The sequence below is a fragment of the Poromitra crassiceps genome (genome assembly GCF_964638095.1).
Source record: "Poromitra crassiceps genome assembly, chromosome: 7".
NCBI classification, from domain to species: Eukaryota; Metazoa; Chordata; class Actinopteri; order Beryciformes; family Melamphaidae; genus Poromitra; species Poromitra crassiceps.
This window is the reverse complement of record NC_139628.1, coordinates 31,388,587-31,406,780: the sequence shown is the minus strand read 5'-3', so window position 1 is coordinate 31,406,780 and position 18,194 is coordinate 31,388,587. Positions and strand designations below refer to the sequence as shown.

Genomic DNA, 18,194 nt, shown 5'->3' with positions numbered 1-18,194 from the left:
GCGTGATTCCACAATAAAGGCAGCGATCCGCTCTCTGATAACATGGAAATCTCATCGTCCTCAGCCTGCGGCTTATCTGACTGTGTGTGTGTGTGTGTGTGTGTGTGTGTGTGTGTGTGTGTGTGTGTGTGTGTGTGTGTGTGTGTGTGTGTGTGTGTGTGTGTGTGTGACACATGTGTGTGAGAGAGAAATGGACTGTGTGCATGTTACCTACCTGCCTGAGAGCTTGCCATGCAAACAGCTAAATCTTCGTTGGTGTGTGTGTGTGTGTGTGCGTGTGTGTGTGTGCGTGTGTGTGTGTGTGTGTGTGTGCGCGCGTGCGTGCGTGCGTGCGTGCGTGTGTGTGTGCGTGTGTGGGTGGGTGTGTGTGGCGAGGCGGGAGGCTTTTTGAGGTCACTTCCTCTAAACAGACAGCTACAGTATCTGTCAGCACTAATGCTTCCCTCTTTATCTGGCATGGCTTCACCTCATATTTACCTCTCACACACACACACACGCACAGACACACACACGCACACACACGCACAAACACACACACACACACACACACAGGCTGTACTTTTACTGTAGGAGGCAGATTATATTTTTAGTTTATGTAACCACACTAAACTGTGTGTGTGTATGTGTGCGCGTATGTATGTATGTATGTACTTGTGTGTGTACCTGTTTATGTGCTCACTAGAGCTGCAACAATCAATCGATTATTTGCCTATTAAATTAAACCAATTTTGAGTAATACAAAAAAATCTCTTCTTATTTTCTGGTTCATTCCCTCCTCTATGACAGTAAAGTGAATATCTTTGGGTTGTGGACAAAACAAGACATTGGAAGACGTCATCTTGGGCTTTGGGAAACACTAATCCACCACACAACTAATTAATTAATCAAGGAAATAATTGGCAATGAAAATAATCGTTAGTTTCAGCCCTATTGCACACACACACACACACACAGCCTGTTTGTGTGCGTGTGTGTGCGTGTGCGTGTGTGTGTGTGTGTGTGTGTGTGTTGTACGTGTTGTACGTGTTTACATGGGAGGATTAGCAGGTCAAACTTGGGCCGTGCGAGGGTGAACTCAGGGACAGGATAGAGAGAGAGAGAGAGAGAGAGATAGAGAGAGAGAGAGGGGGGGGGGAAGAATGCAGAAGTGAAAGACAACAGGAGGGAAGGAAGGGGGAGGAGCAAATGTGTTTGAAGGAGACGAGGAGGGAGGGAGGGAGGGAGGGAGGGAGGGAGGGAGGAAAGGAGGGAGGGAGGAAAGGAGGGAGGGAGGGAGGGAGGGAAGGTCAGAACAACCACTAATTAGCTCCTTCTCTCCTCATGCTCTCCTTCTCTTCCACAAGGTCAGAATCTCAGGAAACAACAGATCTTCAATATGCTACAGAGGTGCTGTACTACGGAACACATATCAATATTGCCAATCAAGTATTATCTGTTAACTCCTTCAAGTCCAAACTCAACACCTCACACTGATGACTCACACATACACCTCACACCGATGACTCACACATACACCTCACACTGATGACTCACACATACACCTCACACCGATGACTCACACATACACGTCACACTGATGACTCACACATACACCTCACACTGATGACTCACACATACACCTCACACTGATGACTCACACATACACCTCACACTGATGACTCACACATACACCTCACACCGATGACTCACACATACACCTCACACCGATGACTCACACATACACGTCACACTGATGACTCACACATACACCTCACACTGATGACTCACACATACACCTCACACCGATGACTCACACATACACGTCACACTGATGACTCACACATACACCTCACACTGATGACTCACACATACACCTCACACTGATGACTCACACATACACCTCACACTGATGACTCACACATACACCTCACACCGATGACTCACACATACACCTCACACCGATGACTCACACATACACGTCACACTGATGACTCACACATACACCTCACACTGATGACTCACACATACACCTCACACTGATGACTCACACATACACCTCACACTGATGACTCACACATACACCTCACACTGATGACTCACACATACACCTCACACTGACTCACACATACACCTCACACTGATGACTCACACATACACGTCACACTGATGACTCACACATACACCTCACACCGATGACTCACACATACACCTCACACTGATGACTCACACATACACCTCACACTGATGACTCACACATACACCTCACACTGATGACTCACACATACACCTCACACCGATGACTCACACATACACCTCACACTGATGACTCACACATACACCTCACACCGATGACTCACACATACACCTCACACTGATGACTCACACATACACCTCACACTGATGACTCACACATACACCTCACACTGATGACTCACACATACACCTCACACCGATGACTCACACATACACCTCACACTGATGACTCACACATACACCTCACACCGATGACTCACACATACACCTCACACTGATGACTCACACATACACCTCACACTGATGACTCACACATACACCTCACACTGATGACTCACACATACACCTCACACTGATGACTCACACATACACCTCACACTGATGACTCACACATACACCTCACACTGATGACTCACACATACACCTCACACTGATGACTCACACATACACCTCACACTGATGACTCACACATACACCTCACACTGCACCACTCTTTTCTTTTCTCTTCAGTTGTTCTTTTCTTGTTTTTACTGTTTTCTCCTTTTTTTATTTATTGTTTGCTTGTTTCTTTTCTCCTTTTCTTTTTTTGAAAAAAGAAGTTTTTGTTTATATTGTCTTCTTTGTAAGGATTATTTTGAATATTGGTTCTAATTTCTGAGGTAGAGACCCCGAATAAGCCCACTTAGGGTTTCCTGTCTCTAGGAACATGCTTTTTATGCCTCCGCCGGCGATAGCCACGCCGGAGGCATTACGGATCCGGGTTGTCCCACCGTCCGTACGATGTTCGTTAACGCGATATCAGAGGAATGCCTTGATGGAATTTCATCAAATTTGCCTCAAACATCGACTTGGACTCGAGGATGAACTGATTGGATTTTGGTGGTCAAAGGTCAAGGTCACTGTGACCTCTCGAACGCCATTTTCAAGCTTGTTAACGCGATATCTCAGGAATGCCTTGACGGAGTTTCATCAAATTTGCCTCAAACATCGACTTGGACTCAAGGATAAACTGATTAGACTTTGATGGTTAAAGGTCAAAGTTCAAAGTCACTGTGACCTCTCACACACCCAATTTCCAAGCTCTGTAACGCAACATCTCAGGAGCGCCTTGACAGAATTTCTTCCAATTTGCCTCAAATGGCGATTTCGACTCAAGAATGAACTAATGGCGGAGGCATAAATCCGGGGTGCGGTCATTCTAGTTGCTGCTTCTAATGCTGGACTGAGAACTGTCTGTCTGCCTCTGTGTCTCTGTCTGTCTGTGTCTGCCTCTGTCTCTGTGTCTCTGTCTGTCCATCTGTCTGTCTGTCTCTCTCTGTGTCTATCTGTCTGTCTGTCTGTCTATCTCTGTGTCTGTCTCTGTGTCCATCTGTCTGTCTGTCTGTCTGTCTATCTCTGTGTGTCTGTGTCTCTGTCTGTCTGTGTGTGTGTGTGTGTGTGTGTGTCTGTCTTTCTGTCTGTTGCATATCTCAAAAATGTCTGAATGGATTCCCATGACATTTGGTGAACAGTCAGACCTGGAATCTGGGATTTCACATTTCTTGAAACTAAGAGTGTTAATTGCAGTTCCTGTGGGAATGTTTCCAAGGTCAAGAAATCAGATGAACCTGAAATGGAAGTGTTGAATGGTGGGTGTAACAGAGTTTAGCTGACGTTCTCGTTCAAACACACTTAAAAAGTGATTGAGCAGATAATAGTTTGAGGTCTTGCTCAAGACTCTTGGAAACTGCTGTGGTAGGGATCAAACCTGTGACCGTTCTGTCCTGGGACGCTCTCCACAACGGCATAAACACCTCACGTCCAGGACGCTACCGTTTTGAATCTATTTGTGTGCAACGGCCACCCGTTCTCCACTCCCCCTCCTCCAGACAACACCTCCCAAATTAGTTTGTTTTTCTTTCATTATTAGTCTTTAATTTGTTTAGATTTTCTTTTAACCCATTGATACCTGATGCAGCATTTGTGTGTGTATCCCTTTAAGACTGCGAACCGCATTAACGCGGTTCGCGGTCTTAAAGGGATACGCACACAAATGAGGGATATACACGCAAATGCTGCATCAGGTATCAATGGGTTAAATAATGTGAGACTCTATAAGCCCCTCCGGGTTTCTTTCCCTCACCTGCACAATTTTCTTTGTATTAAGATGCTTGTACTATCTGTTGTTATTCATTTTTCTTTGTGCAAATAAACAATAAACAAATAAACAACGCTGCCTGTTAATACTGCCAATCGTTTTCAGGCCACTCGGATAAAAGTTCCCCAAAAGCTTACATGATTCACACTACACCACTTCTTTGCACTCCAGACTGTATAATTACTATGTAATTAATATGAATTTATTTATTTATTTATTTATTTATGTATTTATTTATTTATTTATTTATTTATTTATTATAACCACTAACTTTGACCGCTTCTTTTTTTTTTACTTATTTCACTTGTACTTATTTCACTTATTATGTACACTTGAGTTGGCTCTGAGTCTAACACTTCCATTACTGGTAATGATGTAGCATTGTTATCAGTATAACAATAAACTTGTAACCTGATCTTGAACCGTGTTTTCACAGATCAGGTTACCCCCCCCCCCCCCCCCCCCCGTCCCATACGCTCCAGCAGCCCGCCCCGTCGGGTCAGGCAGCGGTCGGCCGCTCGCCCGGAACGGGCAAAAGTGAGCGAGGCATTAGGAAGGGCGAGCGAGAGGGGGCGCACCGCAGGAGACCCACAGCCTCAACAATTTTCTAAATTACGACAGTGAAATTGGTGTGACACGTCCAAATTGGAGGCTAAATTTGCTCAAAAGCCATGAAAAGGGTTTGTGTTTTCCCCCTCCTTCACCCTCTCCCCCTCTCTCTCTCTCTCTCTCTTCCACCTTTCCCTCTTCCCGCGCTCCCTCTTTCCTCTCGAAAACCTTGAAAGCGCATCAGCTGCCAGCATTCTCTCTCTCTCTCTCTGTCTCTCTCTGTCTCTCTCTCTCTGTCTCTATCTCTCTCCTCGTTTGCCCGACTCCATCTCTCCATCACCCGTCACTCGCCCATCCCTCTCTCTCTTATCTATCTATCTTCATCTGCCCTTCCTTTACCCTCTCGCTCTCTCACCCATTTTTCTCCATCTGTGTCTCTTTCCATCTCTCTCTTTCTCTCTCTCTCTCCCCCACATGTGGTTTTGCTCTCCATCCCTCTGTACTCCTTCCCTCCCTCCCCTCTCCTCCTCCTCTCTCATCCCTCTCTCACATATGGTTTCTCTCTCTGGGTCCGTGTGTGTTTGGTGTTACCCAGAGTTCACTGGGGCTCACTGCGTGCGTGCGTGCGTGTGTGTGTGTGTGTGTGTGTGTGTGTGTGTGTGTGTTGCAGACAGCGAGAGAGAGAGTGTATGGTCTGCTAGCTTCAGGGGTATGCCTTGCTTGCCTGGGGGGCTGTGCGTGGAGTTCAGCAGGGCAGCGCCGGGTTATGCAACAGTCATGAATGTGTGTCATTTAGACCAAAATGACCTTCCTCTCGTAACCTCACCACCCAACTGGAAATGACAACTTATAAACTCCGAGTAGTCGGCTGCAGATGTGAAATCGAATGTCCGGCCATTTAGCCCACAGCAGTCGCTTATGGAAAACCCTGCTTTTGAGGTGATGCTAGTCACCTGCTATCAATGCAACCGCTGGATATGTTTGATGATAACAGTACTTCTGTCGTGACTTCTCTCCCTGTGTCTCCTCTCCTCTGTGCTCTAGTTACTGGACCTGTTTACTCAGTGGGATTGGTCCACCTACCTGGCTGACTACGGCAGACCCACCTGTAAATACCTGAGAGTCAACCCACACACCGCACTGGCCCTGCTGGAGAAGTGGGTATCATTCATCCATTTATCTGTTCATCCATCCATCCATCATTTTCTTCCAGTGTCGCACCCTCTCATCCTCTTTCACACCCTCCTCCCTCCTTCATTCTCCAGCTACTGTCCAAGCACTACTACTGTATTTTAGCATCTACCTGTACCTCTGTCTCTCTGTCTCTCTCCCTCTCTCTCCCCCATCACTTTCTCCTGGCATCTCAACTGCTCTCTCTCTCTCTCTCTCTACCCTCCTATTTTGACAGGTTATCTAAGCCGTCGTGAGTATTGTGCCTGCTGTGTGTGTGTGTGTGTGTGTGTGTGTGTGTGTGTGTGTGTGTGTGTGTGTGTGTGTGTGTGTGTGTGTGTGTGTGTGTGTGTGTGTGTGTGTGTGTGTGTGTGTGTGTGTGTGCGCGCGCCTGGCTCTTGCATGCATGGAGTGCTTAGAGGTAGAGCTGCAACATTTAATCAATTTAGTCCATGTGGTTTTCAAAGTCTGGGAGGGTGAGCCTCCCCTCAGAGAACACATATATATGTAAGGGATAATGTATATTGAGGCGGTGATTACGGGGGAAATAATGACCGACAGGTGAATGATTGAGCCCGACGCGCAGCGGAGGGCTTAATCATTCACCTGAAGGTCATTATTTCCCAGTAATCACCGCCTCAATATACATTATCCCGCTTAGAACACGGCCTACAACTAAATCATTCAATAATCTGACAAAAATAATTATTCAAATAGATTTTTTAATAGCGTTTTCAACGACAAAGCGGTTTCATTCGTAATTGGCACACAAGACACCACAGCTGCAACTGGTTGGCCTAATTAGTAGTGTTTGCTGACAAAAGGCTCTTATCAACTGATTAATCCAGGTGTGGCAGAGCAGCGGTCGGTTGTCGAGAAATAATGACTGGTGAATCTTGTTGATTGACCAATCAGAATCGAGTATTCAAGAGAGCCGTGTTCTAAACATAGATACATATAGATAGAATATGATATATAACATATATTAATCATTTGGACTCATTTTAAAGAGAAAAAAAAGTACCTTCCTTGCTTCTTAAAAGTGTATTATTTTCTGGTGTCTTTAGTCTTCTATGACAGTAAACGGATTATCGTTGTTGTTGTTGTGGACTGTTGGTCAGGACAAAAGAAGACGTGAGGATGTCATCTTGGGCTTTGGGGGAAAAGTGATTGCCATTTTTCACCATTTTGTGTCATTTTATAGACCAAACGATCAACAGATGAATCGATAATTAAAATAACCGTTTGTTGCGGCCCTACTTAGAGCACTGGTCAAGTGTGTGTGAGTGAGAAAGAGAGAGAGTGACAGACAATGTTTTTTTATGTGTGGGTGTATGTTTTATAACACACACACACACACACACACACACACACACACACACACACACACACAGTAGCAATCAGATGTACTTCCTTGCAGGTTCTCACACACACACACACACACACACTTCATCCTAAATAAGCAATAAACGCAGGTTGTGATGATAGTGATTCTTATCACCGTGGCGATAACACAGGAGGCCGTTAACGATGGGATGTTATCGCTATGACAACAAGCGGGTTATCAGCCTATCAGTGAAGTGCTGCTGTGCTACTGTGGAGATTGGAGATTGTACTGATAACCACCACAGGCACACACATTAGACACACACAACACACAACATATCCACCCAGCAAATACCGCTAATATGTAGTAGACCTGTGCAAATGACACGCGCACACGCACACACACACACACACACACACACATTGTGTACTATCTAATGAGTGTGTAGACAGACATGATTCGTGGGCAATTTCTCTCACACACAAACACACACGAACTAGCGACACACACACACACACACACACACACACACACACACACATAGACTTCCTTCTGTGTAAGTCATCAGACAACACACACACACACACACACACACAGTCCTATGATCCCATCCATTGTTCAGTACAGTAGCGCTGACCTTCCTTAATCAGGGTCACTACTCTCTCCACTGATGCCTCAGGGCTCCAGAGAGCCCGGGCCCGGTGGTCCCTCTAGCCCAGGAGGAAGCACCCTGCTGGGGCTTGTCTGCTCCGCTAGGCCCCTAAACTTCCTGGAGGTCCATAACAGTCCACTGCTCTGCGACACAATACACATGCACACACACACACACACACACACACACACACACACACACACACACACACACACAGTCTCATGTGACACTGCCAACTGTGTGTTATCCTTTAACAGGTGACTGTAGCAGAGCTGTGTGTGTGCACTGTGTGCTTTTGAATGCACTGATAATCTAATGCATCACAAGAGTGTGTGTGTGTGTGTGTTTGTGTTGCTTCAGACATTGCATGTGTGTGTGTTTTTGAATGCATCACTTGAACTACATTACCAGGTTCCCACGGGTCCTTGAAATCCTTGAAAGCCTGTGAATAAAATAAAATAAATTGAGCCTTGAAATCTTTTGAAAACAGACATAAATAGAAATGGGTACCGTAATTTCCGCACTATAAGCCGCACCGGAGTATAAGCCGCAGCAGCAAAATTGCCTGTTTGTTACATATATAAGCCGCACCGGACTATAAGCCGCAGGTGTTTTAATGTTTTTTTTTATTTTATTTTTTTATTTTTTTTATTGTGTTTTAATGTTTAATTACCATATGTAAGGGTTCATGCACAGAGGGGATTGTCGGGAAAGAGATGGCTGTTTGAGGAAGCTCCCATTTATTAACATTTCAACAAAACAACATAACACAACACCACCTGTGTTTTTTTTTACAGTGCACACAGTGTCCGCGGTGTGGTGAAAAGAGGGCAAGAGAGGAAATTAAAACAGAAGTGGATTTATAGTTAGAAAGAGTGCTAAAGAAGAGAGAATTCAGTTTTTTTTTTTTTTTTTCCCCGAAAAAATCCATAGATAAGCCGCACCGTTATATAAGCCGCAGGGCCAAAAAACGGGGAAAAAGCCGCGGCTTATAGTCCGAAATTTACGGTAATTGAAAGTGCCTGAATTTATATATTTTATGCCAAACTATACGTGTAACGTGTAACACAGCACAGCTGAGAAGTGTTCACACATTCAAGCCTCTCTCTCTCTCTCTCTCTCTCTCTCTCTTTTGAATTGTCTGTGAGCTTGTGTAAATCCTGCTAGTTGTCATGATAGAAATGATCAGTGTTGTAATAGTAATGAACCTTGATCCCTGTCTCAAACTGTCGTGCTGGCTCCTTCAATTTGAGGGCATTTGGAGTGGTTTAAGAAACCTTGATATTGGTACTTTTAACATTATTAAAGTACTGAGAATATGATATCTCACTACTATAATAAGGTGGAGGGTTCCGTGCACGCCACACACAATATCTCAACTGTACACGCTAGAAATGAGCGTGCAATATTTCTAGTAACATACTGAGCTTAAACGTCTCCTCCATGCTTTCCTATCCCTCCATTTCTATCTCTCTCTTCCTCTCTCTCTCTCTCTCTCTCTCTTCCAATTCTCTCTCTCTCTGTGTCTCCAGGATGAGGGAGACGGGGAGGAAGAACAATGTCTTCGCCCAGTTCCGGAAGACAGACAGAGACAGACAGAAGCTCATAGACGCCGTCCTCAAGCAGCTACGCAACCTCATCGCCCAACACCATGCCTAGGACCATGCCGCCTGATTGGTCAGCAGCCATGTAACCCCCCCCTCCGCTCCCCATTGGTTGATTTAAGCAATCCAGCCTGATATCAAGCATCACTCAACACCACACTCTGATTGGATGGCACACGTCTGAAGCCCGCTCCCGTTGGTTGATCTATGCACCGATGTTGAGAACAAACATCCTCATTGGACTACAACCCTGTCAAAACAGTCCTGGTAAACACCCCTAGAACAACCAGTCTGATTGATTCCCTGTAATGAGCAAACTCGGTGGACAAGGAGCTTGAACTGTGCAATCTGATTGGTTGATTCAAGCTTCTGTTCTACAAATAAGGAATATAATCTGAAACCATAAATGTCTTTGACTACCTGACTGAAAACAAGAGCTCTGATTGGTTGCCGTATCCAGTCTGGCTTTTGAATTTCAGCTAGAATGAAAGTGGTTCCTCTGTTCTTGAGGTCTGCCTGCTGAGACCGGAACATGTGGTTACCAGGCCTGAACCAAGTATTCCTATTGGTTGCTGCATTGTCATGAACCGTGCAATCTTACTGGCTGAAGGTGAGGATGTAAGAAAGTCTCTCTAATCCTATTGGCTGTTTCAAACTCATCTCTACCCGTGAGCTCTGAACTGAGCAAACTTCTCTCGTTGAAAGGAGGTCCTATTGGTGTCTCCATTCTCATCTCCATCTCCTGGTTAACTGAGCAGGCTTCCTGACTCAGTAAGGAAGTGAAGAAGCTCTCCTCCATCCTATTGGTTCCTCCAAATTAATCTCCGCCCACCGGACCTGAAGCTGTGAAGAAAGGGAGAAAAAGAACAGCTTTGATGCCAACTCTTCCGACCCAGCTGTCATGGACTTGAACCAATCTTAAAGTGTCGGACAACTGGGAGCTGGGAGGCTTCTGACTTTAGGAGAACAGGCAATTTGGTGAAACAATAATAAATAAAGACCAATAGAATAAACAATAAAAAATTACAGGCATGTACAAAAATAAATAATCTCACAAAGCAATAAAACAGGCAAAGTACAGCGAGAAAAAGAAGTCATATCTCATTGTATACAAGTCTTTGCCGTCCTCCTGCAAGTCAGACCTTCGTTGTTGTTTTTTTAGGCTAGAACGTCAGATTTTCGACGTAATCTTCCGGTTCCCAGTTGCCGTGACCTTGTGTCGTTGCTGCAGCGTTAGCATGGGATGCTGCTGTGCTTTGCTTTTCTTACACCTTATTGTTCATGTGGGAATGCTGGGAAGTTTGATCCAAATTTGTATCTATACTCTTGACTAAAGAAAGTCGATTCCTGCAGGATTTGTGCGGGAATCTACCGTTCATTTCAGTTCAAAACCGTTTCAGGGGATTTAACCCCTTTTGAGTTTGTCGCCTCTTCTCCGCCCGTGTTGGATCTTATTGTAAAAAGCTCATTGTCTGGTCGAACAGTTTGCGTCCCTCGTGCTCTGTCCTTATTGCCTCGGGTCGTCTTGTTCAGCCTTCCATGTCTTCCACGTTGCTGTCCTCACTTTGCCACAGTGACAGAATGTATGGGGCGATATGGAGATGCTCTTCCATGGTAGAACGTCGGGTTTAGGTTGCCTGATCAGAGCCACACTGCAGCCAGATAGCACTGAATTTAAGGTAGGCGTGCGACAAAGGGGGTTTATTAGGAGCTCATAAGAGGACTGTTATCCCCCAGTAACTGTCTTCAGGCCGTATCATCCATCTACACAACGGGAATCTGTCCCAACCTGGCAGCCCATTCCCCCTCTCACTACAACCTATAGACACTTGAACGGGCAATATTGCTCAGATCTGGCAACCTTCTCCCCTCCTCTTCATGCCTGACTGCACATCTCTGTTTGGGATGATGATGTTGTTGATGTTGATGTCCCCCCCCCGCATGGGCAGCCATTCCCCTCTTAGTACAACTCATTTGAATGGAGAATGTTCTCAAGATCTGGCAGACATCTTCTACTCACTCATGAACACAGCTTGTATATCTTTAACTGGGTCTTAAATAGGGGGATAACGCCCCCGATCTGGCCACCACTTAAAAAGTGTATAGCGTACAAATATTAGACTAATATAAATAGAGAACAAACGTACTAATGCCAAGCACACACACCTTAATGTCTTCCATACCGTGTGTGTGTGTGTGTGTATGTACACACCTTAATGTCTTCCATACTGTGTGTGTGTGTGTGTGTATGTACACACCTTAATGTCTTCCATACTGTGTGTGTGTGTGTGTGTGTGTGTGTGTGTGTGTGTGTGTGTGTGTGTGCGCGTGCGTGCGTGAATGTGTATGTTTGGGTGGATTAAATAGAGCAACAAATAGTCTTGTTTAGTTGAAGCACAGCACATAATTATACACTAGTTTATATTATTTGAATTAATAATTTCTTTACATTCTTTTCTTTCTTTGTCACTTATTCCTTGAACTTGGGTGCAATAATGGATAGTGCAGCATGTGTGTGTGTATGTGTGTGTCAATCTATTATAAAGGGATTCAAATCTAGGTCAAAGGGAATTTAAGTCTTCCACTTCTCTCCCTGCAATGGGGGAATTAATTTGATCAATCACCATGTTTGATTTCTGTATCGAATGTGTGTGTGCGTGCGTGTGCATATGTATGTGCTTACATCTGTGTATGTGTGTTTCTGCGTGTTTGTGTACAATTGTGTCACGTGTGTTTTGGGCCGTCCGTAGCTGTGTGCGGTGTGTACAGTAGGCGTGTTAGGGAGCGGGGCGTGGGTGTTGAATGTGCCTTTGCTGTATTTTTCCTGCCAATAGAGGGCAGCACTGTGGTGTGTGGACGCCGGACGCGGTTTACTGAACGCCCATTAAAGCAGAGCTTCAAAGCCTCTAATACGGCCCGGGTGGGAGGGGGTCAGAACCGGCCCGCCAGAGGGTCCAATCCGGCCCGCAGGAGGACTTTGCAAGGTGTGAAAATTGCACTGAGAAATCTTAAAATCCAAATTTTTCAAGCTTAGGATTTTAACACCTAAAATTAGGTAGCAGGTTCCAGGAGCATATTAAGTACCGGTAGCCTATTCATGTTTTCTGTGTTCATCACTAAATGGTCAACTATTTTCATTACCCTTGAATATAGACCATAATTGCACAGTTGCCATCAATTGTAATGCACAGTTACAGACAGGAGATTTGATATGATAGGCGGCAGGCCTATGGTAGCTGAGATATCCTTATGTGAAAACGTGTTCCTAAAATGACCTGTAGGGCTCATCTTCTACACTACAACAAACAGGACACTTGTGAGTTATTTATAGGTTATTAATATTATGCATTGATTTTCTTTGTCCGGCCCACTTGTGAGACCATTGGGTCCCATGTGCGCCCATGAACTGAAATGAGTTTGACCCCCCTGATCTAACATCACTCTAATGCACCAGGTGGTGAAACGCTTACATCCAAGTAGTGAAGTATCTCATATCTTTAGAAAGGGATTTAAACGGCTAGTTCTTTTCCCTTTTACTTACCAATCAATACTGCAAGTTGTACAACAGCATATCAGGGCTTTTGTAGGTGACTTTTTTGATTTACTGCAGCCAAAACTACACAGAATTTCTGAGATGGGAGGAATCTAACACGTTCTATGAAGCCAGTGCCTATAATAAATTATAATCATACTTATAACATTGTAATACCATCATAATGCATCCTAAGCATAGTTACAATCATGCATACAGACTTGTGTTTTATACACACATTTCTTACAATCTGTTATGAAGCTTTTTCAATGAAAAAGCTTTATAACAGATTATACGAGTAATGTTATAAAACATAACTTTATGCATGCAGCTATACTAATAATGCATTATGACGGCATTATAATGTGTTATAAGTATGATTATAATGTATTATAGACACGGGCTTCGCCATCGCCATTATTGTGTCAGTCAAGTCACGTGCTAAAATGTGTCCTATCGAGTGCTGCAGCGCCACACATGCTGCAGCTAGCAGTCGGTTAGCTTAAATCGACCAATAGGCAGAGAGCAGTGTGGTTTCTCGCTGAACAAGTCCTAAAGTTTGGCATTTCTAAGACTAGAAAAGTGTGACAAAGAAGGTGCCAAGAAAATGAGAATCAACCCAAAACAAATGAATGGAGATCTCATGGAGGTTGAGTGTAATAATCTAAATTTCAAGTGTTGCCAATGGCAGATTTCCTGATTACTCCAAGAGACGCCCTCATGCTAGCTTGCGGATTCACTTTAGACGAAGGATTTGCGGTGCCTTTGGGTGTTAACTGCCTTGCTCGAAGGCACCCCGACAGTAGTTACTGAGCGAGTGTTACTCTCATGCAATCTGTCCCCCGAGTCCACAGTCCTCACACCGCAGATGTTGTTGCTGACCTTGTTATTTTGTATGTAGAAAACTTTATTGACACAGACGCACTGTACAAGCTGTTGTATTAAACCACTAATGGATGAAACTAAAAGTAACGTACTAATAAAGTTGCTACAAACGCCAACATACAAAATATGAAAGAAAGTGCTGGCTGGTCTCTGTTCATTTTGTTGCTCGCTCTCTGTGTCCCTTTCTATCGTTGCAGGTTGTGTGTGAGTGTGTGTGTGCACGTGTGTGTGTGTGTGTGTGCTCTTGCTTATTGGAGGGTGGTGGTGCATAACCAAAGCAACACACACACTCTCCAGGTTCCCTCGGCTGACTGTGTGTGTGTGTGTGTGTTCCAATCCAGACAGTCCATAGAGGAGCAGGGGAGCGCTCCAGGCTTAGGCATGGATCACAAAAAAACGTTCTGTTTTCTCCTCTTTTTCCCTCTGAGGCCATGTTCACATTACAGGCAAATCTGATTTGCTGATAAAGTCATTAATCATCATTATCTTGATTGATCTTTGATTCCCAAATCTGATTTGGGAGTGTGTCCGCACTGCCACAAATCTGATTTTCAAGTTGGATCTGTGTGTCTAGACCTAAACAGCCTATCTGCATGGGTTGCTACGGTAACGACGTGGGTGTCAGTAAATACGTACGTTGGTGATGTGGTTTTCCTGCGCAGAAGCATTTGATGACGATTTGCGAGTGACGTTCAAATCAGATTTGGTGGATCTGCGCGTCCGCACTGAAGACACATCAGTCAAAAGCACATTTGAAACAGATTGGAAACTACCTCCATATGTGGTTTGGGACAAGTGACACAAATCAGACTTGGAGCGTCCAGACTCAAAACCAATCTGGATAAAGTCATTAATAGGTCACTAAAGTTCACAAATCAGATTTGGCCTCCTAGTCTGAACATGGCCTTAGTCTCCTCCTATCTGTTCTTTCTCTCCCTCCTCCTCTTGTCTTTTGGGCGGCTCTCCTCACTTCGTACAGTCCACAATGGAAGCTTTCACCTGACACTTTTCAGGTCGCAGGTTCGAGCCCCCAATTGGCCGTGTCTGCGGGTGGGAAGCCGGATTGGGGTTATGTGTCCTGGTCGCTGCACTAGTCCCTCCTCTGGTTGCTCGGGTTGCATGTTTGGGGGGAGGGAAACTGATCCTCCACGCGCTACGTCCTGCCAGGGAAACTCCTCGCTGTCGGGTGAAAAGAAGCGGCTGGTGACGGCACATGTAGCGGAGGAAGGATGTGCTAGTCTACAACTCTCCCCAGATCGGCAGAGGGGGTGGAGCAACGGCCGGGACAGCAGGGGGAATTGGCCAATGTTGTATTTTGCCCTGGGAATGCGGGTGGGTTTTGCATGCTGGTGATTTTGGATAGTGATGGTAGATGATGGAGAGAAACAACATGGGACAGATAAGGAGAGAGTTTTCCATCCAAATGTCCAGTGAATTTTACGCTAACTACGGAAAAATGCTAATTCAGCGCTTTGCCATCAGCCGGGTCAAAGCGACTAAACACTTTTTGGTTTCAGGCCAGCGTGAAAACATCTTTGTCATTATCGGGAGGAGATTCTTATCGAAATTTGCTGTTCCTGTTCGGCTTTCTCCAGTTGGATGCGTCATCGTGGAGAAATATTTGAATGGAAATCCAGAACAGACTGAATCAAACGAATTTGAGAAGGAAAAGCAAGTTTGGCAGCGAGAGAGACACAGAGGATGGGAGGAGACAGTTCAAGGCTTTCCTCTCGCTTTCATCCTCCGTCTGTGTGTGTGTGTGTGTGTGTGTGTATCCCCATTGGCCGCCTCTTCCTCCTTTGTTGTCAGGCCCAGTCACGCAATATTCACACTGTGATGATAAAAGTGACTAAACCAACACATTTGTCCCCTAATTTGAAGGTCTTACACACACACACACACTTTATGAGTATTACAAGATGTGTTCTTATAGAGATGCCAGATCGCTCTGTGCGTGTGTGTTTGTTATCTCATGATTCCTCCTCTGACAGTGGTGTGTCTCGCATCCATGTAGACTGGAAAGTGTGAAAAGAAACAGATCTCGTCTCTCTGACTCCATTAAAACAAATGTTGACGTTTCCTCTCCTGTCTTTTGTCTTGGTATAATGAGACAACCACAGCAGGCTCATGGATACTGCTGCATTACACTATACTTTATATATGTGACAGGGACTGGTTATACTTTATATATGTGACAGGGACTGGTACTATACTTTATATATGTGACAGGGACTGGTACTATACTTTATATATGTGACAGGGACTGGTACTATACTTTATATATGTGACAGGGACTGGTACTATACTTTATATATGTGACAGGGACTGGTACTATACTAAATTATATGTGACAGGGACTGGTACTATACTTTATATATGTGACAGGGACTGGTACTATACTTTATATATGTGACAGGGACTGGTACTATACTTTATATATGTGACAGGGACTGGTACTATACTTTATATATGTGACAGGGACTGGTACTATACTAAATTATATGTGACAGGGACTGTTACTATACTGAGTGGTCTGCCCGTCTGAGATATATAGAGAGCCAAAGTGAAACGTCACTTCCTGCTTTCTCCCTGTACCAGTCCTGCGAAAAATATGAATGGCGGTGGACGGAGAATAAGCTTACTTTTTTGATCCCGTTTGAATTGTGCCACGGGGTGCCAACGCTAATTTTGTCAATTTAAAACATAACTTTGCACGTCAAGAAAGTCACAGTTTGTCGTCAAACTGAAACGTAGGGGTTAGTTTAGTATAAAAACTACATAGCTCGTGGAAGCTCGTGGCATGTCGCTGGTCTTCAGCTTTGCCGGTAGAGAAAGTGACGTCACTTAGGTGACAGTGCATGTAGTCTTTCTGATTGATAACTTCTACATGGGCAACATACGGCCCGCGGGCGCCCCCTGTGTGGCTCGCGATGGAATTGCAATTTTTTTTTTTTTTTTTTTTTTTTTTTTAAACAGTGCACTTGAACGCAACATGCAATATACCCGCTGAATAAGTGTCCAAATGTTCATGTCATTCTGGGCAATACTCTTCTGTTATAGCATTTCAGTCTGGAATATGGAATATCTTTCAATAATATTTATGACTAAAAGGCTAAAAGTAATCTCATGTGTAAGAAATGACTGTTCTACATTGAAGTAGAAATTTTAATAATTAACTTGTTGGTTTTGGATTTATTTAGCTTCAAGAGTGCATTTTTGTTCTTGTGTGGCCCTCAACACAGGCTTTGAGAATCCCGGGCCACTTACTGATACTTGTGCTTAAATTAACACACTCATATTCTGGTTTATTTCAAGAAAAACATTTCGGCTAGTGGAAAATCTAATTGGCTGGTAACTTTAAAATCTAGCAGCCATATTGGCAGGTGGTGAAAAAAGTTAATTTCAAGCCCTGCAGCAGGTGGTGACATAGGAGTGAGTGAGGAAAAGGATCAAATATTGGTGGTTTAAATTGTTAATTTAAAATGAGTTATTCCTCTAAACCTGGCTTCAAATGCCCCAAATTTTTCGCACTGGCGCCGTTCAGCCCTCAGCAAAATCTGGTAGCGAGGACATTTTTTTGTGGCCCTCTCTATCATCAAAGTTGCCCATCCATGGGTTACGGCATGACAATATTTGTTCGGCCCCCTGCAACAATCTGGGTTTCTCATGTGGCCCCCCATGAAAAATAGTTGCCCACCCCTGTTCTAGTGCAACAGTTTGGCAACAAACTGTGTACAGGGAGAACTGGTACAGGGAGAAAGCAGGAAGTGACGTTTCACTTTGGCTTTCTATAGATGTTTGGATGTTGAATAAATATAACAAACAACAGTTTTAGGATCACTAAATGTGTTAGCAAAACTTGTTCACCAACTTTCACGGTGCTTTTGAACGTTTACAATCTGGATCTTTCTAATGCTTTATTTCCAATGCTCATAGTTACATAGGTATCACATTCGTACCTTGCTCTTCTTTCTTTCTCGCTTTTGACTTATAATCATTTTAAAATGTCATCTTGTGTTCCTCTGCTGCTTCCATCCCACTGCCTTCCCGCCTTCTGTGACCTGCAAAGGTGAGAGGTCACATGAGGTCACCCGGGGTTACGAGAG

At 44.3% G+C, this 18,194-nt stretch overlaps 1 protein-coding gene across 1 annotated transcript in view; it reads left to right on the top strand.

Moving 5' to 3' along the window:
- Positions 1 to 14,196, top strand: part of LOC310779534 (exocyst complex component 6B-like) — a gene marked incomplete at its 5' end in the record, with an annotated part of 119,475 nt that extends 105,279 nt beyond the window's left edge. The window contains 2 exons of the mRNA XM_083640060.1: positions 5,963 to 6,075; positions 9,600 to 14,196. Coding sequence (XP_083496186.1) covers positions 5,963 to 6,075; positions 9,600 to 9,726 — 240 coding nt within the window. The 3' untranslated portion in view covers positions 9,727 to 14,196. The remainder of the gene's footprint in view (positions 1 to 5,962; positions 6,076 to 9,599) is intronic.
- Between the last annotated feature and the right edge of the window lie 3,998 nt (positions 14,197 to 18,194).